General features: G+C 48.7%; 1 protein-coding gene across 4 annotated transcripts in view; it reads right to left on the bottom strand.

Annotated features, from left to right (window-relative positions):
* iqce (IQ motif containing E) overlaps window positions 1-23,488 on the bottom strand; it is a 130,178-nt gene extending 106,690 nt beyond the window's left edge. Inside the window, exons 1-5 of one of the 4 annotated variants that reach the window (XM_072481050.1) lie at window positions 22,919-23,488; window positions 22,073-22,120; window positions 11,121-11,160; window positions 3,343-3,489; window positions 2,552-2,683 (exon numbers count right to left, since the gene is read on the bottom strand). In XM_072481050.1, coding sequence (XP_072337151.1) covers window positions 2,552-2,683; window positions 3,343-3,489; window positions 11,121-11,160; window positions 22,073-22,120; window positions 22,919-22,954 — 403 coding nt within the window. In that variant the 5' untranslated portion in view covers window positions 22,955-23,488. The remainder of the gene's footprint in view (window positions 1-2,551; window positions 2,684-3,342; window positions 3,490-11,120; window positions 11,161-22,072; window positions 22,121-22,918) is intronic. The other 3 variants (XM_072481049.1, XM_072481051.1, XM_072481053.1) reach the window with 3 other exon arrangements.
* Window positions 23,489-23,533: the final 45 nt, after the last annotated feature.

Below are 23,533 nucleotides of genomic sequence, written 5' to 3'. Positions count from 1 at the left end.
AGAGCGGGAATCGAACCTAGGACCTCGGCGCTGTGAGGCAACTGTGCTAACCACTTGCGCCACCGTGCTGCCCTATGTGTAACTAACTCAAGCCACATCAAGCCAAAGCACCACTGCACCCACATGAGGTCCCAGTCCTCCCATGGTTGTTCATGCCAGTTGATATCTTCAAATGGAACAGTAAACAGCACTTGGTCCTCGTTGGTTTGTATTCTGGTTGGTTCAAAATCAAATTCACCTGCCAGAAATGAAAGGCAACACGGTCACAGGCAAGCTCAAGAGACACTTCGCCACACACAGCATCCTTCAGAGGATAATGTCGGATAACACTCACCAGTGCGTCTCAGGGAGTTCAGGAACTTTGCACACACATGGGACTTTAAAGCACATTCGAGTAGTCGCCTGTACCCACAGACAAACGGCCTGATAGAACAAGTGGAACGCTCAGCCAAGCAGCTACTTGAGAAGTGTGCCTGTGACCACACAGATTTCTATGCTGCACTCCTCAGCCTGAGAAATGTGCCAAGACATTCTGCCCGCATCAGCACAGCGAATGTTCTCGAGGCGCACGAGGATCATGGTCGCCGTTCTCAAGGCCCTCTTGTAATTGAAAGTGGAAACCAACGCGAGTGGTGCCGAAGGGGAAAAGAGGTATGGTGGCATGGTAGCACAGTGGTTAGCACTGTTGCTTCACAGCGACAGAGACACCCGGGTTTGATTCATGGCTGGGGTCACTGTCTGTGCGGAGTCTGCACGTTCTCCACATGTCTGCGTGGGTTTCCTCCGGGTACTCCAGTTTCCTCCCACAAGTCCCGAAAGACGTACTTGTTAGGTGAATTGGACATTCTGAATGCTCCCTCAGTGTACCCGAACAGGCGCCGGAGTGTGGCAACTAGGGGATTTTCACACTAACTTTATTGCGGTGGTAATGCAAGCGTACTTGTGATACTAATAAAGATTATTATTATAATCACAATGTTCACAGGCTCTGTCCTTGTAGAACCTGGTCAAACAGTCAGGATCCACACCACACACGGCCGTGACAAACAGACAAACAGCAATGTGGTTGCCTCGGATGGTGCTCATTATGTAAGGAACCGGCGTCATCTACTACAGGTTCCTTATCGGCACCACCAACCACCACAGAACCCAATGCATGCAGCCTGTACTCTAGGCCCCTACACCAATGGAAATGGAGTTTCCTGCAAAGGCTAACGCAGCAAATCCTGGAGCCACTGGATACATCGCAAGGATACCTAATGCCATCCATAGTGAGGACACTAACCCAATGGCAACACAAGCAACAACTAGCACAATCACACGCTCAAGGCACCTGAGTAAATCAAACACAAGGTTCAAGGACTATGTGATGGACTAGTGTCCAAATGGACTTTGGTTTTTTTTTAATGGAGGGGGTGGGGGGTGGGGGGAGGTAAGGGACTTGACGGGTTATGCACCAGCTCCAGCAGCACAATCAGTGTTTTGCACAATGTAAATAGTTATGTGTTGTTAGCTCTGTTCAACTTTGTATGTTGTAAATAGTTTACACCCCATGACTGTTTTTTAAATAATTTTTATTCAAAATTTTTCAGATTACCACAACAGAAAAATAGAACCCCCCCCTTCACACAAATAATAAAACAACAAGAACAAAAGTGCATAAATAAACAAATAAACGTTAAACAGTAAACAATAGTGCATCCCCTCCTGCATCACCTGATAAGTTGCCGAGAGCCTACCCTTTCCAACCCACCCCTCCGAAAGCACCCTGTCCTGGACCCACATACAATAGCAGATCGTCCTCATACAACGATACCCGGTGTCCCCCTCACCCAGCTGACGAACCCCTCCCCGAACCCAAACCTCCTCAACACCTCCCACAGGTACCCCCACTCCACCCTATCAAAGGCCTTCTCCGCGTCCATAGCTGCCACTATCTCCGCCTCACCCTCCACCGCCGGCATCATAATTACATTCAGGAACCTACGTACGTTGGTATTCTACTGCTTCGCTTTCACAAAACCCGTCTGATCCTCGCGTATGACCCCCGGAACACAGTCCTCAATCCTCATGGCCAATACCTTTGCTAGCAGTTTTGCATCCACATTAAGGAGTGAAATCGGCCTATACGATCCGCACTGTACAGGGTCCTTGTCCCGCTTTAGAATGAGAGAAATCAGTGCCCTAGAAATCGTCGGGGGCAGGACACCCTATGACTGTTGACTTACACTGCTATACCTCAGTACGACCAGTTGTCCCAATTTAAACAGGGAAGATGTAGACCGCGTGGTCATGTGGACACTGGGAGGACGCGGGTACAAAAGGGATCACTTATCAGTAGCACAGGAGTTCTTCCCTGGCCACGGGTAGGCATATAGCATGTAAGAGCTTCTCAGTACTGTTGATAAACATTTATTATTGTTAGTCCTTGGTTGCCAGTTATTGCAGCCCAGTACTTTCTACACATGTAAAGTGAAACACTGGATCATTAAAAAAGTGTTCTCATTTTGGGTCCATTCTTAAAGGCGAGCAGTTCATGCAAGATACTCACCAATACTGGCTGACCGGGAATGCTTTGGTTTTTTCATACCGAGGGCTTCTTTCAGATATTCTGGTGTACTTGTGTAGTTCGAGTTTCTACTAAACCCAGAGTCGGACTCAGACTTCAGTGACTGAGACAGAGCTGTGGGAACAATTGTATTTTTTAAAAGTGAGAAGAGTGAGGATCACAACGCTCCATCCTAGAGCCTTAAATCCAACATGCTGACACATCAAACACTTATGTACACATACATGTGTATACAAGTGTGTATCCTTGTATGTGTGTTTTTCCACACACATATGCACAAAGTGGCCCATGTTTTATCAGGTCAAGTCATAGGCTCCACTGCTGGTGATGCTCTTCTTTCAATTCCGTTAGGTTTCAGCTTTGCAAACACGCTCGCCCCGGAGTCCAGGTGTGGGAATGTTAAGCAAGGACAGGATCAGGCTCACCTGTGATGCCTCAATGTTCACCCTGACTAATCAAAGGTGGCTACTTAATAGAGGTACAAGAGGGTACTGCTCCCCTGCATGAAACCAACATGGGAGAGGGTGTGATGGTGGGGAGGATGGGTGTGATGGTGGGGAAGATGGACGAGTGGAAAGGCGGTGAGAGGAAAGGTGGAAAGCAGAATGGGTTGATAGTTGGAAGGGCAGTGAAGGGGAAAAGAGTTGGGAAAGGTGGAGGAGAGAATAGGACAGGAAAGGTGAGGGCAGGAGAGGGTTATTCAATGAAGGAGAGGCAGGAGAGTTGAGAGGGGAGGGGAGGAAACTGAACAAACCTATACTGCAGTCACTTACCAATACCTTGTCTCAGTGATGCCACCCACATCTCTCTAGGCACCCTGGCTGATGTGTTTTCTACATGCATGGTCCCTGTGCCCTTCAATGGCCTCCATACTGCTGCCTTCTTTGGTTGTAGATTCGTGTTTGAGAGATAAGGAGATTCTGCAGAATGAATGAGGTGAAATTCAGTCAGTAAGCAGGGATTGGAAGATGCCCTGGACAACAGTACATGGGACAATATAGTGTGGCTCTTCTGTTTCAGCTCAGTGGTAGTATCCTTTATCTCTGACTCAAAAGGTTGTGGGCTGAATTTTCCCTCCAGAGACCTGAGCACATTATCCAGACTGACAGTCCAGTGCAGTACAGGATGAAAATCCCTTATCTAAAATGCTTGGGGCCGAGTATGTGTTGGATTTTGGAATTTTTCGGAATTCGGAATATACTGCGCATGTGCAGCGCGCTTTGGGGACTGCGGCGCAAGTGCGGAAATTTGGGAACTGCGTATGTGCTGCGCACATTGAGAACTACGCATGTGCGGAACATTGGGAACTGCATATGTGCGGCGCACATTGGGAACTGTGCATTGCACAGGAGCCTTGTGGGATTTTCCACTCGTGATGTCACTTCGGCGTGCAAAGAAAATGCGGATTTTGGAATTTTTCGGTTTTCGGATAAGGGATGCTCAACCCTGTACTGAGGGAGTGCATTGTTGGAAGTGGCATCTTTTGGATAATATTTTAAACTGAGGCTCTAAAAGCCCTGACATATGGATGTATAAGATTCCATGACACTATTTGAAGAAGAGCAAGGGAATTCTCCAATATTGCCAATACTTTAACCTCAACCAATATAATTAAAACAGATTATCTGGTTATTACCACACTGTACGAAGTTCCAGTGTGTAAATTGACTGACACATTGCAGTCCTTGCAGCACAGAGGGAGGCCATTCAGCCCATTAAATCTATGTTGAGTAATCCAATCAATCCTTTTTTCTTATAAATTTAGTGTACCCAATTATTTTTTTCCAATTAAGGGACAATTTAGCATGGCCAATAAACCTACCCTGCACATCTTTGGGTTGTGGGGGCGAGGCCCACGCAGACACGGGGAGAATGTGCAAACTCCACATGGACAGTGACCCAGGGCTGGGATCAAACCCGGGACCTTAGCGCCATGAGGAAGCAGTGCTAACCACGGTACCATCCTCGAATCTCCCATTCAAACCCCCATCTGTTTCCTGCATTGTAACAGTGACTACACTCCAGAAGTATTTAATTGGCTGTCAAGCACTTTGGGGCACCTGAAGTCATTAAAAAGCAGTACATCACTGCCAGGTTCAGCAACGTTTCACTTTTACCTCTTTCAATTTGGACTATTGCATTCGCTGCTCCCAATGTGGACTCCACTATATCGGAAACACCATAGACTGGGTGATCGCTTTGCTGAGCACCTTCAGTCTGTGCACATTCAGGACCCTGACCTTCCCGTTGCTTGTCATTTTAATATAAGACCCTGCTCCCATGCCCATCCTTGGCTTGCTTCAATATTCCCGTGAAGCTCAACGCAAACTGGAGGAACAGCATCTCATCTTCCGGTTAGGCACGCTACAGCCTTCTGGTCTCAACATCGATTTCAACAACTTCAAATGATTAGCTCTACCCCACCTTGTGGTAGTCTGCGTAGAGGTATTACGGTACCTGGTAATGCTGGAACACCATTGATAGATATTGTATGTTTCCTATTGGTCAAGCTGTTTGATAACTCCGCCCTGCAAGGCGGGTATAAGAGCCCGTACCGCCCCAGCAGCCTTCTTTCTGGACCTGAGCTGCTGGGGGAAACATCTAGCTTATTAAAGCCTTCAGTTGGACTACAACCTCGCTTTAGTGGTCATTGATCGTGCATCAATTTAATGAGGTAGATTTAAAAGGCTGGAGCTCCGAATCAAGCCGGAGTGTCTGCAACTCAGCCCCCATGCGGCGAACTCAGCGGCAATCTTCAAGCACTGGCTGGCGTGTTTTAAAGGATATCTCGGCATGGCCGAAAACACACCCACGGGAGAACAGAAATTGCAAGTCCGGCACTCGAGGGTGAGCCCGGAAATTTACACCCTCATCGAGGACGCGGACGACTTCGATGTAGCAACGGAGCTGCTAAAAGGACATTATATTCGCCCGGTAAACCAGGTCTACGCCAGACATCTGCGAGCAACGAGGTGACAAATCCCTGGGGAATCGCTGGAAGAATTCTACCGTGCGCTGGTGGTGTTGGGGAGAAACTGCAGCTGCACACAAGTTTCGGCGAGCGACCACACAGAACTCTTGATCCGGGACGCTTTCGTGGGAGGTATGCTGTCCTCCCAAATCCGCCAGTGATTGCTGGAAAAAGACACCCTAGGCCTCAAGGAGGCACGGGCCCTTGCAGGCTCCCTGGATGTGGCCTCCAGAAACGTCCGCGCTTACTTTCCCGACCGTGCGGCAGCGTGGAACCCCTCCGCAGCCGCCCCGGAGACATACCCTATCCCCCCACAAGCTTGTGCTGCAAGGCGGCCTGGCAACACCGGGGGGGCCCCGCTGCTACTTTTGCGGGCAGGCCAAGCATCCCCGGCAGCGCTGCCCGGCCCGCGCATCCACCTGTAAGGGATGCGGTAAAAAGGGCCACTTCGTGGTGGTATGCCAGGCCTGTGCGGTCGCCGGCTGCGAATGCGGACCGCCACCACAAACCTCTCCACGGTCCCCGTGCGGCCAGCGGGCGCCGCCATCTTCCTCCTCCAGGGCCACATGCTGCCCCTGGGCGCCGCCATCTTGTCCCGCGGACGCCACATTCGATGGGTGGGCGCCGCCATTTTGTGCACCCCCAGCCATGTGCGACCAATGGGAGCCGCCATCTTCGATGGACTCCCAGGAACCCAGCTCGGTTGACCGCACACCGCCTGAAGAGAACACTCAACTGCTGCGATTAGCCTCGGTGACCCTGGACCAGTCCCAGCCTCGAACACTCTCAACTGCTACAACAACAGTACTAATCAACGGGCACGAGACGTCCTGCTTAATAGACTCTGGGAGCACGGAGAGTTTCATACACCCCGGCACGGTAAGGCGCTGATCTCTCCTCGTCCACCTCATTAATCAAAAAATCTCCCAGGCCTCCGGTTCCCACTCAGTAGAGATAAAGGATTTTTGTGTAGCAAACCTCACAGTCCAGGGAAGGGAGTTTAAAAATTACCGGCTCTACGTCCTTCCCCACCTCTGCGCGGCCACACTCCTACGTTTAGACTTCCAGTGTAATCTCCAAAGTCTAACTTTCAAATTTGGCGGCCCTATACCCCCCTCACTGCCTGCGGCCTCGGTACCCTCAAGGGGTTTGCCTTCCCGGTTTGCGAACCTCACCCCGGATTGCAAGCCCGTCGCCACCAGGAGCAGATGGTACAGTGCCCAGGATCGGATCTTTATTAGGTCAGAGGTCCAAAGGCTACTGAGGGAAGGAGTCATTTAAGCTAGCAACAGTCCCTGGAGAGCTCAAGTAGTGGTGGTAAAGACCGGGGAGAAGCACAGGATAGTCATCGACTACAGTCAGACCATCAACAGGTTTACGCAGCTGGACGCGTACCCTGTCCCCCGCATATCCGACCTGGTAAACAGGATCGCGCATTACAAGGTCTTCTCCACGGTGGCTCTTAAGTCCGCCTACCACCAGCTCCCCATCCGCACTAGTGACCGCAAATACACTGCCTTCGAGGCAGATGGGCAGCTCTAGCACTTCTTAAGGGTTCCCTTCGGTGTCACCAACGGGTTCTCGGTCTTCCAGCGCAAGATGGACCGAATGGTTGACTGGTACGGTTTACGGCCAACATTCCCGTATCTCGATAATGTCACCATCTGCGGCCACGACCAGCAGGACCACGACACCTCCAAAAATTCCTCCAGACCGCAAAGATCCTTAACCTTACAATTAACAGGGATAAATGCGTGTTTAGCACCGACCGCCTAGCCATCCTCGGATACGTAGTGCGAAATGGAGTTATAGGCCCCAACCCTGAACGCATGCGCCCCCTTATGGAGAACCCCTCCCTCACTGCTCCAAGGCCCTGAAGCGCTGCCTCAGGTTTTTCTCTTACTATGCCCAGTGGGTCCCCAACTATGCGGACAAGGCCCGTCCCCTGATCCAATCCACAGCTTTTCCCCTGTCGATAGAGGCCCGTCAGGCCTTCAGCCGCATCAAAGCAGACATTGCAAAGGTCACGATGCATGCCATCGACGAGTCCCTCCCCTTCCAGGTCGAGAGCGCCGCATCCGACGTACCTCTAGCAGCCACCCTCAACCAACCGGGCAGACCCTTGGCTTTCTTCTCACGCACCCTCCATGCTTCCGAAATCCGCCACTCCTCAATCGAAAAGGAGGCCCAGGCCATAGTAGAAGCTGTGTGACATTGGAGGCATTACCTGGCCGGCAGGAGATTCACTCTCCTCACTGACCAACGGTCGGTTGCTTTCATGTTCGATAATGCACAGCGGGGCAAGATAAAAAACGATAAGATCTTGCGGTGGAGGATCGAACTCTCCACCTACAACTACGAGATCTTGTATCGTCCCGGGAAGCTAAACGAGCCTCCTGATGCCCTGTCCCACGGCAAATGTGCCAACGCACAAGTGGACCGCCTCCGAGCCCTCCATGAGGACCTCTGCCACCCGGGGGTCACTTTATCCACTTTATCAAGACCTGCAACCTACCCTACTCCATCGAGGAGGTCAGGACTGCCACCAGGATCTGCCAAATCTGCGCGGAGTGCAAACCGCACTTCTACCGGCCAGAGAAAGCACACCTGATAAAGGCTTCCCGTCCCTTTGAACGCCTCAGCATGGACTTCCAAGGCCCCCTCCCCTCCACCGACCGCATCACGTACTTCCTGAACGTGATTGACGAGTACTCCCGGTTCCCATTCGCCATCCCCTGCCCCGACATGACCGCAACCGCCGTCCTCAAGGCCCTCCATAGCATCTTTGCACTGTTCGGGTTCCCTGCTTACATACATAGTGATAGACAAACTGTGTCAATTCCTGCTCAGCAAGGGCATCGCCTCGAGCAGGACGACCAGTTACAACCCCCAGGGTAATGGACAGGTAAAGAGGGAGAACGGAACGGTCTGGAAGACCATCCTACTGGCCCTACGGTCCAGGAATCTCCCAGTCGCCCGCTGGCAGGAAGTCCTCCCGGATGCCCTCCACTCCATCCGGTCACTGCTTTGTACCACGACCAACCAAACACCTCACGAACGTCTCCTTGTCTTCCCCAGGAAGTCCTCCTCTGGGACCTCGCTTCCGACCTGGCTGGCAGCTCCCAGACCTATCCTGCTCCGAAAACACGTGCAGGCGCACAAGTCGGACCCGTTGGTCGAGAGGGTCCATCTTCTCCACGCTAACCCCCAATACGCCTACGTGGCGTACCCCGACGGCCGACAAGATACGGTCTCCCTACGAGACCTGCCGCCCGCCGGATCCCCACGCACACCACAGCCACCAGTCCCATCCTCCCTCCCACCAGTGCACCTTACAGGGGGATCGGTCCTTCCGCCAGCCCTGTCTAGGCCCGCCCACCCACCGACGCACCCGCAGACGCTCCCTTCCCAGGTCAACCGTTTTTCCCACCAGCGCGGTCTAGGGGTGTTGAAGCTGCCACAGAGATCGAGGCCACGCTCCCGGAGTCACAGACGCCTGAGCCTCCACCGGTGTCACCACCGAAACTTCAACGATCACAGAGGACGACCAGGGCCCCCGATCGACTGATTGCTTCATTTTAAAGTGTATAGTTAATTATGAATCATAAATTGTAAATAGTGAATAGAATTGTAAATAGTTACAAAATGCTGTACGGAGGTATTACGGTACCTCCATAACTATCATTTCTATCACGTTACCATGTTGTAATATCAAGCCACCACACCCGCCGGACTCTTTTTTAACAGGGGGTGAATGTGGTAGTCTGTGTAGAGGTATTACGGTACCTGGTAATGCTGGAACACCATTGGTAGATATTGTATGTTTCCTATTGGTCAAGCTGTATGGTAGCTCCGCCCTGCAAGGCGGGGTATAAGAGCCCGTACCGCCCCAGCAGCCTTCTTTCTGGACCTGAGCTGCTGGGGGAAACATCTAGCTTATTAAAGCCTTCAGTTGGACTACAACCTCGCTTTAGTGGTCATTGATCGTGCATCACACCTCGACCCCTTTGTTTTCATTCCATTTCAGTTTAACTGTCTTTCTTTATATATATATACATAATTTCCCCCCTTATCTTATCCCCCCCATCTCCTTTCCTTTTCTCCCCATTGCTTCTCCACCCCCCCCCCCCCCCACCCCCCCACATATGTTTACCCTCTGGTTTTGGTTTATCTGCTGTTTGGCCTTTCACACCTTTTATTCTCTCTGAGGACTGCCATTTGCACTCTTTTCCCTTGGTTTCTGTGGCTATTAGCACACCTTTCCCTTGGTTCCTGTGACTATGACTCATTTTTCATTCCCTTACCCGACAGTATAAATATCTCCCATTTTCTATGCCTTTTAGCTTTGATAGAGGGTCATCTGGACCCAAAATGTTAGCTCTTTTTTCTTCCAACAGATGCTGCCAGACCTGCTGAGTTTTTCCAGCATTTTGTCTTTTGGTTTCAGATTCCAGCATCCGCAGTAATTTGCTTTTTACATGGCATTTTGCATCTGAAGAGGAATATTTGGACAGCATTAGATGATAGATGTCACACTGAAGCCAGTTTAAAACCGTTAGTTCCATTATAGTGGGAGAAGGTACAGAGTTATCCAGTTAAAAACAAACTGTTAAGTGCGATAATACAAGGACACAATTTGTCTCTGAAGAGGTCAGTTCCAGAGGTGGAATTTGCAGGTGCTTGATCTTAGGGTTTGTGGTAAAATGTGGGATACTGTACCATTTGCTGTGGCTCCAATCTGTCTGCTGATAACAGTGGGGAGGATAGATGGATGGCATCCATGCCTTGACAAGAGCCAGTAAACGGCAGGGGAGAGACGATTGACGGCTACACCCTCGATGTCAGACCACCGATATCACTAATTGAAAACCAACATATGTACCTTTGTAATGAGCAGATAGCTTCATTAAGGATGCAGACCTTAGTATGATTGGTTAATTAATCTCATTACTATTCATGACATAACCTTAATCAATAAGCCTAATTGGACATAGATAACTAGTAACAAATGATTGGTATATGATAGTTCTTGGAATCAAATCTTGAAGTATAACTGTCTATACAATCATTAAATCTGGGCTTCTCATGTGTCCCACTTGGAATGCCAGAGGTCCTAGCTATAGCTTGAATAAACTGGATCATTTACTCCCAGTGTCTTTGTCTGGTTTCTCATGACTGGATGAGTGAAGTGCACTAAGGTCGAATAGCTGTACTTTTCTCCGCAATGGCATTGAATCCAAGCAAATACTCAAACAGAAAATCCAGTGAAGGGGAACAAGATCCATAACTGAGATTCTTCATACAAATTTACTGTCCAGTCTCACGAATCTGTGGGCTTTACAGCCAGCTGATTTTAAGTTCACTGAAGTCGGAGAGAATTATCGTATAGGGTGTAAAACATTTATTCCACCTGGTCCTGTAGGTTTTCCTTTCAGCCAGTTATATTCTCTGTACCTGCACCCCCACCTGACATTCCACAAATAATGTAATAATTTGAGGAAGAGAGAAAGTTAGATGGAAAAATGTCAAAGATAGGATGTGAAAACAGTTGCACTGGGAACTTGAATTGGTGTTACTCACTTGGGGACATGGGTGGTTTATTTGATTTCCTCTTGGGTTTCTAAACATGAAAAAACAAAGTGCATCAGTAAATTAACTTTTAAATATTTCACTTTCCTACAAGCTGCGGCTCAGTGTTGCCATTCATGTCTTTGAACCGGAAGGTTGAGAGTTGAAACTTGTGCACAAAATCTAGGCTGCCTCTCGGTAATAGTACTGAAAGTGGTGCACTGTTGGAGGTATTGCATTTTGGATGAGATGAAAACATTGAGGTCCTGTCAGTCCTTTCACGTGTAATATTAAGGTGTTTTGGGTGGAAAGGGTTAATGTGTGAGACTGGAGAATCAGTGCCATCCACATGATGACATAAGAGTTACATGACTAGTAGTCGAGGGGGAGAAGGCACATGGCTTAGACTGAGTGACACCTAGACTTATATATCTGTATATAATAATAAAATAATAATATTCTTTATTGTCACAAGTCGGCTTACATTAACACTGCAATGAAGTTACTGTGTTTATCCAAGTTATGTTTATCCAATAAACTTGTTATTGTTCAGATATATCTATGTCTCAGCAATCACTCTTTAGCCAGTCACAACCGACATACAACAGACGATAAAACGGATGTCCCTTCTGTCCTTTCAGCAGGATTTAAAACAGTCATTTTTAAACTCAGGGTCGCGACCCGTGGGTGGGTCACGGGTCGGTGTTAGAAGGGTCTCGGGGCCATCAGTCGCGGTGTTCCCGATCAAGAGAAGAAGTTCCCAATGGCTGTGACCAGCGTTTTAAAATGTCAGCTGTGACCAGCTTTCAGCACGCCAGCCATCCCATGCATGTGTGCCCCTCAGCAGTGCGCAGGCCTGTATCCCTGGAGCCTCTTCCTGACGTAAGTGCGCTGCCCCAGGAGCAGATCTTTTTTTTTTTTTAAATATATATTTTTATTCTCCTCCTTTTTCACATTTTCTCCCAAATTTACACCCACCAATAAACAATAAGCAGTAACGAATACAATGTCAATCCCCATATCAACAACAACAATCCCATCATCCCACCAAACCCTAAACAGCATCCCGCATGTTAACACACACAAATAACAAAAAGGAATCAGAATCACCCATAGTCACCATTAATACGTACAGTCCCCCTCCCCCCGACCACCCCCCCCCCCCAAAAAAATGTTCAATGTGATCCAATTCTTGAGAGTGCATAATGAATAACGCCCATGAATTGTAGAACCCCTCCATTCATCCCCCGAGTTCAAACTTAACCTTCTCAAGAGTTAAGAATTCAAGCAGGTCCCCCTGCTATGCCAGGTCACAGGGTGGAGAGGTTGATCTCCATCCCAACAGGATCCACCTTTGGGCGATCAACAACATCTGCCTCCGCACCCGTTTCCAACCCCGGTTGGTCCGACACTCCGAATATGGCCTCCCGAGGGCCCGGGTCCAGTTTCACGTGCACCACTTTACAGATTACCCTAAAAACTTCCTTCCAGTAATCCTCCAGCATTGGACAGGACCAAAACATACGAACGTGGTTTGCGTCCCCCCCTCCGCCTCCCCCCCCCGGCCCCGCAATGTTCACACTCATCTTCTACCCCCTCAAAGAGCTGGCTCATCCTCGCCCTTGAGGTGTGCTCTATATAACACCTTCAGCTGTATCAGCCCCAACCTCGCACATGAGGTGGAGGCGTTCACTCTCCGGAGCACCTCATACCAGAACCGCTCCTCTATACCCTCTCTCAACTCTTCCTTGCACTTTGCCTTGATCCCTTCCAGCGGTGCCATCTCTTCTTCCAAAATAGTCTCATAAACCGCCGACACTGTCCCCCTGTCGTCAGCACCTCCTCCAGCAATGTGGAGGCCGGCTAACGGGAAGCTCTGTATCTCCTTCCTGGCAAAGTCTCGAACTTGCATGTATCTAAATATTTCCCCCTGCTCTAGCTCATACTTCGCTCCCAGCTCCTTCAATCCTCCAAACCGACCACCAAGAAACAAATCTTTTAATGTCATAATTCCTTTCTCCTCCCATCTCTGAAAGTTTCCATCCCACTTCCCTGGCTCAAATCTATGATTCCCCTGAATCGGCATTTCCCTTGGCCCTGCCCACAACCCTAAGTGCTGGCGAACCTGCCTCCAAATTCTCAACAAAGCTATTCCTACCGGACTCCCTCAGTATTTCCCCGGGGCTATCGGGAGAGGCGCTGTTGCTAGCGCCTTCAATCCCGACCCCCTACACAAACTCTCCTCCATTCTGACCCACTGGGAATCAACCCCTCTGACCCAGCTCCGTACCGTCTCCACATTCGCCGCCCAGTAATAATACATCAGGTTTGGAAGAATCAAGCCCCTTGCCTGCCTTCCTCTCTGTAGTGGCACCTTTCTATCTCTGGCCATCCTCCCTCTCCATATGAACGAGGTAATCATTCCTTCAATCTCTAAAAAATGCCTTTGGCAGGAAAATCGACAGGCATTGGAAAATAAACAGAAATCGCGGCAACAGTAACCGCCTGTATCCAACCCGCCAGTGACAGAGGGAGGCCATCCAACCTTGTCAGATCAACTTTCACCCTCCCCACCAAACTAGAAATGTTGTACCTACTGGGCAACGCCCCCCCCCTCGCAATCCCGAGCAACCTGTACCCCAGGTATCTAAAGCGAGTCTCTGCCTTACGGAATGGCAGCCCCCCCACCCCAGATTTATTTTTAAAAATCGATCAGTCTTCCCACCAACAGTGGCAGAGAGCAGGTCACGCGCCACGTACACTGACGTCACGTGCTCTGGGTGCGAGATTCCTTCATTTTGAGCTGCCAGCAAGCAAGCAACATGACTGAAGAATTGAAAATGGATTGTTTAATAAAAAGGGAGAGGGCCAGAGACACAAGCAGGCCAGGATCTCACAACTAAATCAGCTGGAGAGAGCTGTACAGGAGAGTTCACAGCAGGACAAAGCATTGCTGGTGTGAGCTCCTGGGCCTCTGGTGAACAACCCATTAAGAAGCTGAAATCATTAACAAAGCAGAAAAAGATGATGATTTCTTGAGGTATGGCTTTATTAATTGTGCCAATGCAAATCAGGATGCAAAGCCCATGTGTGTTATATGCAGGAAAGTACTGGCAAATTAAATTTTAAAACCCATAAAACTTAAAAGGCATTTTAAGACTAAGCATGGCGAATTCAAGGACAAGCCTCTTGATTTTTTTCAAAGGCTGCAGCAAGACCTTAAAATTGTCAGCTGAAGTCCTTAGCTGATATGTTGCATTGAATGTCAAAGCACAATTAGCCTCTGCAGAGATAATGCCCCATACTGTAACAGAGATTAATTCTCCCTGCACAAATAGACATAGTTCGCATTGCCTAAATGAGAGGTTTGCTGAAATGCAACCCCTTAGTGATAACACAGTGGCTTGCTGAATTTGTGATATTGCTGAGAATTTAGAAGCCCAGCTTATTTCTCGTTTAAAGTAGCACAGGATGAAAGTACAGATGTTTCAGATTGTGCAACCGTGCTAGTTTACATTCGATATGTTTGACACAATGAATTTGTTGAGGATTTACTGAGCTGCCTGACATTACCAACCCACACGACTGATGCAAAGATTTATGAAGCATTGAATAGGTTGAAAAGTGCGGGCTCAACTGGTTCATTGCAGAGGAATCACAAGCGATGGGCCAGCCAACATGATTGGGATAAACAGCGGAGTTATAATAAGGATTAAGGAGGTAGCTGGTCAGGACACTGTTTGGAATCATTGTTTTATTCCCCGTGAGGCATTGGCATCGAATGGAATTCCATTCGATCTTGGAGTGGTGTTGGAAGGAATTGTGAAAGTTGTGAATTTCATTAAACGCAGCACACTCAATACCAGGCTTTTTGAGGGTCTGTGTTCCAATATAGGTGCTGAACACACACATTTATTGTTCCACACAGAAACACGTTGGCTGTCAAGGGGTCGGGTGCTTGTCAGAGTTTACGAACTGGGGTACCAATCCACACTTTCCTCCTTGAGGAATTGTACCCTCTGGCTGATTCGTTTGATGATGAAACTTGGATGCTAACCTTGCAGGTATCTTTTCAATTCTAAATGAACTGAACCTCAAATTGCAAGGGAAGGATGATGATTCCTTTTGGCACTGTGAAGAAATAGATGCTTTCCTAAGGTCATTGAAAGTTTGGCAAGTATGAGTACAAAGCCAAAACTACTTCATGTTCACCACACTGCTTTGACACATCAAAGGAAACTGTGTTAGTAAGGGAACTGTCAATAGACTGGTAAGTCTTATTCAGTCGCATCTGGGTGCACTGATCAACAGTTTTTGTCGCTACTTTCCAGAGGAGAAGTTTCAGATACTGAGTGGATGAAAAATCATTTTGAGTTTGAGACCCTAGAGTCAATTATTAACTTACAGCTGACTCCAAATGAAGGGACTTAACTTCTGCGCTTCACCTGTGACAGCACATTAAAAACACGCCACAAGTCAATGAGGCTGTCAGCATTCTGGTGCAGCGTCTCCGAGGAATATCCAGTGCTGAGTAAATCAAGAATTATTTTGTTTTTGCCATTCACAACAACCGAGGTTGGACTTTCCGTCCTCACAAAGAAGAATCTGATATCTGATATGCGCATAACCCTCTCCACCTGTGAACCTGATTGGAGTGAGACCAGTGAGGATCAAGCAGGCTCAACTGTTGCATTGAAGAGAAGAGAAAATGGTGGGTTGCAAATGTCGGCTGGCATGAGCCGCTATGGACAGCCAGCGTGGGCCGCTATGGACGGCCGGCCGGCGTGGGCCGCTATGGACGGCTGGCCGACGTGGGCCGCTAAGGTCGGCCGCCGTGGGTCGTGAAGGTCGGCTGCCATGGGTCGCGAAGGTTGGTTGGTTGGTAAAAGTGGGTGCTGGGAAATAAAGTTTGAAAAACAAAAATGTAAAAGGTCCAATGATATTGTTCAAAGAGGAAGGGAGTGGTGCAGTTTCTGGTTATTCCTTAGCCAACATCAAAATTATTCAACAATTTGTGCGTGTCCATTGTCTTGAGGCAGCCAGCACCCACATTTTCTGTTACCTCCCCATTTAACTGATAGTCCAGTGCGACATGCACTACTGGTTAATTGCATGCAAGTGTGTGAGGCTAGTCTCGAGCTCTCAAAGGCAGTCTGTCCCTCTTAAAGGGAAATTGTGCTGGATAACAGAAGGCTGCTGTAAGTTGTTATTAGTGAATACCTTGAGCAAAGAAAATAGGACACCAGAGGGCTTCCAGGTTCACAGCTGCAGCACTGGAGACATCAGCAAAAGATAGATAGAAGAGGGACCATATTTCCATGAGGGGTCAGGTGCAAGGCTGATCCTCTGATGGGAGCTGGTGGCAAGTGAGGACAATGCTGAAGTCTGAGCAGCACTGCTGAAAGAAGTCTACTGATATTTTGCACTTGTTTTTAAAATAAATAAAGGAACACCCAATTTTTTTTTCTAATTACATAGAACATACAGTGCAGAAGGAGGCCATTCGGCCCATCGAGTCTGCACCGACCCACATTAATCCCTCACTTCCACCCTATCCCCGCAACCCAATAACCCCTCCCAACCCTTATGGACACTACGGGCAATTTTTTTAGCATGGCCAATCCACCTAACCTGCACGTCTTTGGACTGTGGGAGGAAACCGGAGCACCCGGAGGAAACCCACGCAGACACGGGGAGAACGTGCAGACTCCGCACAGACAGTGACCCAGCGGGGAATCGAACCTGGGACCCTGGCGCTGTGAAGCCACAGTGCTATCCACTTGTGCTACCGTGCTGCCCCACGGGGGCAATTTAGTGTGGCCAATCCACCTACCCTGCACATCTTTGGGTTGTGGAGTAAGACCCACGCAGACACAAGGAGACTGTGCAAACTCCACACGGACAGTGACCCGTGGCTGGAATCGAACCCGGGTCCTTGGCACCGTGAGGCAGCAGTGCTAACCGCTATCCACTGCACCACTGTCCCGCCCTATTTCACGCATGTTTAAGATCAGTGACTGCATCTTCACATCACATCTCATACTCACCAAACCACCAGCCTCTGGGCCAGTTGGGGGTGATTGCACCAGTTAAGAAGTTTCTGCCACACAGCCAAGTGTGTGCCCTTGTTTGAATGGGATGGGAAGCTGCACTCCAATTGGCTGGAGGTGCAGTGTGCTCTATTAAAAGGGCCTTTGATTTCTGTAGTGACTTCTCCAGCAGCACTACAGATCTGAACTTTAATTGGCTGCAACATTTCCTACATTTGTTAAGAATTGGGAAAGATTAAGGTTAAAAAATTAAGCTAGGATAAAAGAAAATAAAGAACAGAGTTGATAAGGGCAGCCGTCTGAAGAGATTTTGAAATGTACATTAGCAAATCAGTGAGAAAAGCAAGTGTTTACCGATGTGACTCGGGGAAAACGGGGTATAGAAGAGGCAACTTCAAAGTGGAAAGAAAGGAAATTGACACGTATATGCTAAAAGCTGGATTCTCAGGGTGGGTAACATCAGAGAAAAAAGATGATACATCCATAGCACAATAACTGGAGAAAGGGACACAGTAGCAGCCACCATAACAATCACACAATTGCAGTATGTGATTAACACTAAATGTATATAATTGTATTGAAGCACTGTAGGGTGCAACATGACCAATAATAATAGTTTGAAAAGGATGGACGGGGGGTTTCAGAGCTGGCATCGTGCAGGGATCAGAAGGATGGGGGACTGTTTATAGATGAGACGTTTGCGAGCTTAGGGGCGCTGGAGGAGAAGTTTGGGCTACCCCCGAGAAATGCGTTCAGGTACATGCAGGGGAGGGCGTTTGTGAGGCGACAGGTGAGGGAATTCCCGTTGCTCCCGGCACAGGGGATTCAGGACAGGGTGATTTCGGGTGTATGGGTCGGAGACGGTAAGGTTTTGGCGATATATCAGGAGATGAAAGAAGAGGAGGGGGCTTTGGTAGAGGAGCTGAAGGGCAAATGGGAGGAGGAGTTGGGGGAGGAGATTGAAGAGGGTCTGTGGGCGGATGCCCTGAGTAGGGTTAATTCCTCTTCCTCGTGTGCCAGGCGTAGCCTGAAACAGTATAAGGTTATTCACAGAGCGCATATGACAGGGCCGAGGCTGAGTAGGTTCTTTGGGGTAGAGGACAGATGTGGGAGGTGCTCAGGAAGCCTGCGAATCACGCCCATATATTCTGGTCGTGCCCGGCACTGGATGGGTTCTGGAGGGGTTTCGCAAGGACTATGTCTAAGGTGGTGAAAGTCCAGGTCAAGCCAAGTTGGGGGCTGGCAATATTTGGGGTGGCGGACGAGCCGGGAGTGCAGGAGGCGAAAGAGGCCGGTATTCTGGCCTTTGCGTCCCTGGTAGCCCGGCGGAGGATCTTGCTATTATGGAAGGACGCGAAGCCCCCCAGTGTGGAAGCCTGGATAAATGACATGGCAGGGTTCATTAAGCTGGAGAGGATAAAGTTCGCCTTGAGAGGGTTCTTCAGACGGTGGCAACCGTTCCTAGGCTATCTCGCGGAACGCTAGAAGGAGGTCGGTCAGCAGCAGCAGCAACCCAGGGAGGGAGGGGGGGGGGGTGGTCTCTTTCGGGGGGGGGAGATATAGGGGTGGGCGGGGAAGAGGGTTTTCCTCGGGGCACTTGAAAAAGGAAGAACATAAACATATGGGAGAGTCAGTATGTGCGCGAGGAACCCATTGTACAAGTTCTGTATTATGTTGGATTGATATGTTTATGTTTGGTTCTGTTCCTTCTCTTTTTCTTTTCTGTTACGGGGGGGGTTTAATTGGTTGAAATTTTTTGTTGGAAAAACTTTGAATAAACATATTTAAAAAAAAAAATAGTTTGAAAAGAATTGTATGGCAGCATAGTACATAGAATACACAGTGCAGAAGGAGGCCATTCGGCCCATCGAGTCTGCATCGACCCACTTAAACCCTCACTTCCACCCTATCCCCGTAATCCAATAACCCCTCCTAACCTCGCTGAGGGCCATTTATCTTGGTCAATCCACCTAACCTGCACATCTTTGGACTGTGGGAGGAAACCGGAGCACCCGGAGGAAACCCACGCAGACACGGGGCGAACGTGCAGACTCCGCACTGACAGTGACCCAGCGGGGAATCGAACCTGAGACCCTGGCACTGTGAAGCCACAGTACTATCCACTTGTGCTATATTGCTGCCCCTGTGATGCAGTGGTTAGCACTGCTGCCTACGACACAGAGGACTCGTGTTCGATCCCAGCACTGGGTCACTCTCTGTGTGGAGTTTGAACATTCTCCACAAGCCTGCGTGGGTTTCACCCCCACAACCCTAAGATGTGCAGGTTAGGTGAATTGGCCATGCTAAATTGCTCCTTAATTGGAAAAAAATTATTGGGTACTCTAAATTAACAAAAAAAAAGAATTGTAATGAAAATATTGAAATATATGCAATACCCTCATTATTGAATTGAAGCACCTCAGACTGCATCTAGACCCCTGGAGAAAATGGAAATATTATTGTACTTTACCATCATGACAATTTGCAACGTATTTGTAATGTTTTTTTCTCCAGCGATTTTATGAATAAAGTATATTTATTATTATTATATTTTTGAAAATAAAAAAAGTCTCCTGAAAATAAGTTATTGCTAAATGGTTATGGTCAAAAACTCAAACCGAGAAGATTATGTCTGCGCCGAAACTGAAGACGGTTTTCCCAAACGAGGCCAAATAGCCTGTGCGTTGTTATTATCTGTTGGATTTCATACATGGTTGACTCAGAGAAGAGACCATGACCCAACTGGATGATACGTGACAGAATTCTCAATCGGTGTGGAGATAGTAGGGCTCCGGATCGAGGTGCTGCACAGGGTCAACTCCATCTCCTCATGTGCAGGCTAAGCCTGGTGCAGCTCAAGGTGATGCGCAGAACGCATCTAACCAGGTCATGCATAAGCGGATTCTTCCTAGAGGTGGAGGACAAGAGCGAGCAGTATCCGGGGGGGGGGGGGGGGGGGGGGGGGGGGTGGGGGCAGCCAACCATATCCACATGTTCTGGTCCTGCCCCAATAGGTTCTGTACAGCCATCTTTGAAGCTATGTCCAAGGTAGTGGGGGTAAAGATGGAGCCATGCCCATTTGTGGCAGTTTTCAGGGTGTCAGAGCATCCAGAGCTCTTCACAGAGAAGGGGGCAGACGCCCTAGCCTTTGCGTCGCTGATCGCCTGGCAGAGACTTCTGCTGGGGCGGAAGTCGACAGCACTTCCCAGAGCCTCGGAGTGGCTCTCTGACCTGGCTGAATTCTTAAAGCTGGAAAAGATAAAATTCTCAATCAGGAGGTCCGAGGAGAAATTCCAGTCACGTGGAGAATGTTTGCCAACCTCTTTGAGGACCTGTTCGACGGGGCCCTTCTCGGATGCAAGAAACCAGGGAAGAGATACAGCTTACCCACCCTAGAACATGACTCCTGTCTCTATAAATGAAATACAACATTCTCTGTATGTAAATAAGGAAACGCAACCGCGGGGACTAGGGTCACAAATGTTGTGACAGCCTGTAAATAAATGCTGTTTTGGTTGTTGTTGCTTTTACTTCTCTCTGCTTGTTCTGTCTTGTGCTATGTTTGATATTGTGTTAAAACTCCAATAAAAATACATTTTTAAAAATCTGCTGTGTTTAGCTCAGAGTTAAACAATATTGGATGTTGTTTGGGAACAAAGTGGTGTATCAGAGTTCAGGAAAGGGAGGTAGTTGGGAACCAAGGGTTAACTTCATGTAATAGTGTCTGTGTATAGCCATCAGTGTATTTAAGTGTTGGGGTGTGTTATAGTTCTTTTGAGTTTTTGTTTTCTTTTAAGTTAACAAATATTCTTTATTAATTGATCACACAATGACTGGACTTTCCTCCCTGGTTTGTATGTCTTTTCTCACAGTTTGCCAAATTGAAAATATTCACCACTAAGAACCGGTGTTCTAAGTTACCCTTCTGGGTTTTGTGATACTCTTGCATTTAACATCAGCGGGGTTGTTAACACATTATAATAATCTTTATATTGTCACAAGTAAGCTTACATTAACACTGCAATGAAGTTACTGTGAAAATCCCCTAGTCGCCACACTCTGGCGCCTATTCGGGTACACCGACGGACAGTTTAGAATATTCAATTCACTCTACAAGCAAGGGGTATCTTTCGGGACTTGTGGGAGGAACCCTGAACGCCCGGAGGAAACCCACGCAGACACAGGGAGAATGTGCAAACTCCAGACAGACAGTGACCCAAGGCGGAAATAGAACCTGTGAAGCAGCAGTGCTAACCACTGTGTCACCGTGCTGCCCTGCATTATAAGTGACTATGCTTCAAAAAGTTCTGAATCAACTGCAAAAAGTTTTGTGATCATCTGAGATTATGAAGGGCACTTATTAAAATGCAAGTCCACCTTTCTTTCCTTTTTAAAATTCTGATTTGTATCCTTGAGGTTACTGATACTTTCAGGCGACTCTCTAGTTACTCAATTATTCGTAATTAGTTGTTTAAATCAGCACAGCCTTTCCACTTATTTTCAGTGCTAACCTGTGGCTGTGGGTCATGTTGAAATACAGATGTTCCGATTTGGGGGTCTGAGATGGGGATATTGAGAAGATCTGTGCGATTCACAATGTCATTAGATTTCATCCCAACAATTTGCCTACCTGAGGTCTACACTTTAAGCGCACCATCTTCAAAATTTTGCATTTGAAATTTTCTTCTATATTTGTTCACTTACTACCACAATATTTGTCTTGGTGTATGCTGCATCATTTTCTGGAATGATGAAAATTGTTCCCCTTTTGGCACTGATAGTGCCTTTCAAAAGGAGCTCTAGAGAATATCAATGATCGCTGGGGGGCGGAGGAGGAGGAGGAAGAGGAGAGATTTTACTGGCAGTGTGTCAATGAGATGAACAAAGGGCAGTTCTCCCTGTATGGTACATTACCTTTTCAACATTGGATTCATATGTAATTATCGAAAGTTCATCCTCTCCCTGAAAGAGAAAAATACGATATTATTGGGCTTGTGCAGAACTTCATCGCATAGGAAGGCAGCTTTTTCTCATGTTCGAAATCCCATTACAAAGCGTGGGGGATGAGAGAGCAGGGCGGGGGTTCATTGAGACGGGGGGGGGGGGGGGGGGGACGACGACAGATGACAAGGGGAGAGGCGAGGGGGTGAATAGGCAGGTGGGGAACAGGGGTGTGAATAGGCAGGTGGGTTGCAATAGGTGGGGGGAATGGAGGGGTGAGTAGGTGGGTGGGGAGGGAATAAAGGGGGGGGTAGGCCGGGGGAATAGGCAGATTCTAATGGAGAGGTGAATAGGTGGGGGAGAATAGGCGGGAATGAATAGCCAGGGGGGAATAATCAGGGGTGGAATTAGTGAGGGGGAATATGCGGAAGGGAATAGATGAGGGTAACAGTTGGGGGGGGGGGGGGTCAGCGATGGTGTGTGAAAACGTTGGGGGGGGGGCGGAGGTGGAACCGTGGCAGGGAAGAATACGTAGAGTGGGTAAGAGGTGCAAGTTGGCACGTGAGCAGGGAATAGGCAAAGAATAGTGGGGAAATACCAGGGGGTGGGGGGGTAGGCAGGTGGTGGGGGTAGGCAGGCAATGGGGGTATCGCTGGGGGGGGGGCGGGGGTATCGGCGCGGGGGGGCATGCAGTGTGGGTATCGGCTGGCGGTGGTGGGCAGGCAGTGGAGGTATCGGCTGGGGGGGGGGGGTTTAATGTTTGTCCCTCAATCGGAGGACTGAAATCTCTGCTTCCTCTTCCCCACTCCAGCCTCTCACCACTAGATCCTCATCGGTCCCGTCGCTGGACGACATCTGGACACATTGAGGGTGACCGAGGCCGGCGGATGCAGCTCTGAGTGTCCGGCGGGCGGCTTCTTGCTGTTTGACGGCGGGGCTATAGCAACGGGACGGAGTACCCAACTCGGCTGGCCGACAGATACGTTATCCGGAGTGAGTGTGATTAGTGCATTAAAGAGGACAAAATAACAGCGGTGCGGGGGAGGGTTGCAGAGAAGCGAAGGGACAGGGCAGTCCCTGCAAACCAGGAGTCGCTGAAAGTCCAGATTGTGATCTTTTATATCAGTCTGTTCCCAGAGATTGCTGCCGGCTTGAGGATCTGAGTTAATTTCTGTTAAAATAGAGGCAGTTAATAAAAAGAAGAATTTGATGTGTTGGAAAATTCTGAAACCCTTAACTGGGGGATACAAAAGCAAAAAAACATCTAGTTAAAGTTGGGGGTTTAATAAAGCAAACCGACGGCAGGAATGTAATGTTAACTCCGCGCGGATTTCAGTCGGCCCCCGCCAAACCGATTGCTCGTCGTCTGGCTAATCGGTATCGGAGGCGATACCTCTGGAGGCGCGAAGGCCGCCAAACCGACACTTCCGATTC

Source organism: Scyliorhinus torazame, chromosome 17 (genome assembly GCF_047496885.1).
Source record: "Scyliorhinus torazame isolate Kashiwa2021f chromosome 17, sScyTor2.1, whole genome shotgun sequence".
NCBI lineage: Eukaryota > Metazoa > Chordata > Chondrichthyes > Carcharhiniformes > Scyliorhinidae > Scyliorhinus > Scyliorhinus torazame.
This window is presented reverse-complemented; position numbering and strand designations above follow the sequence as displayed.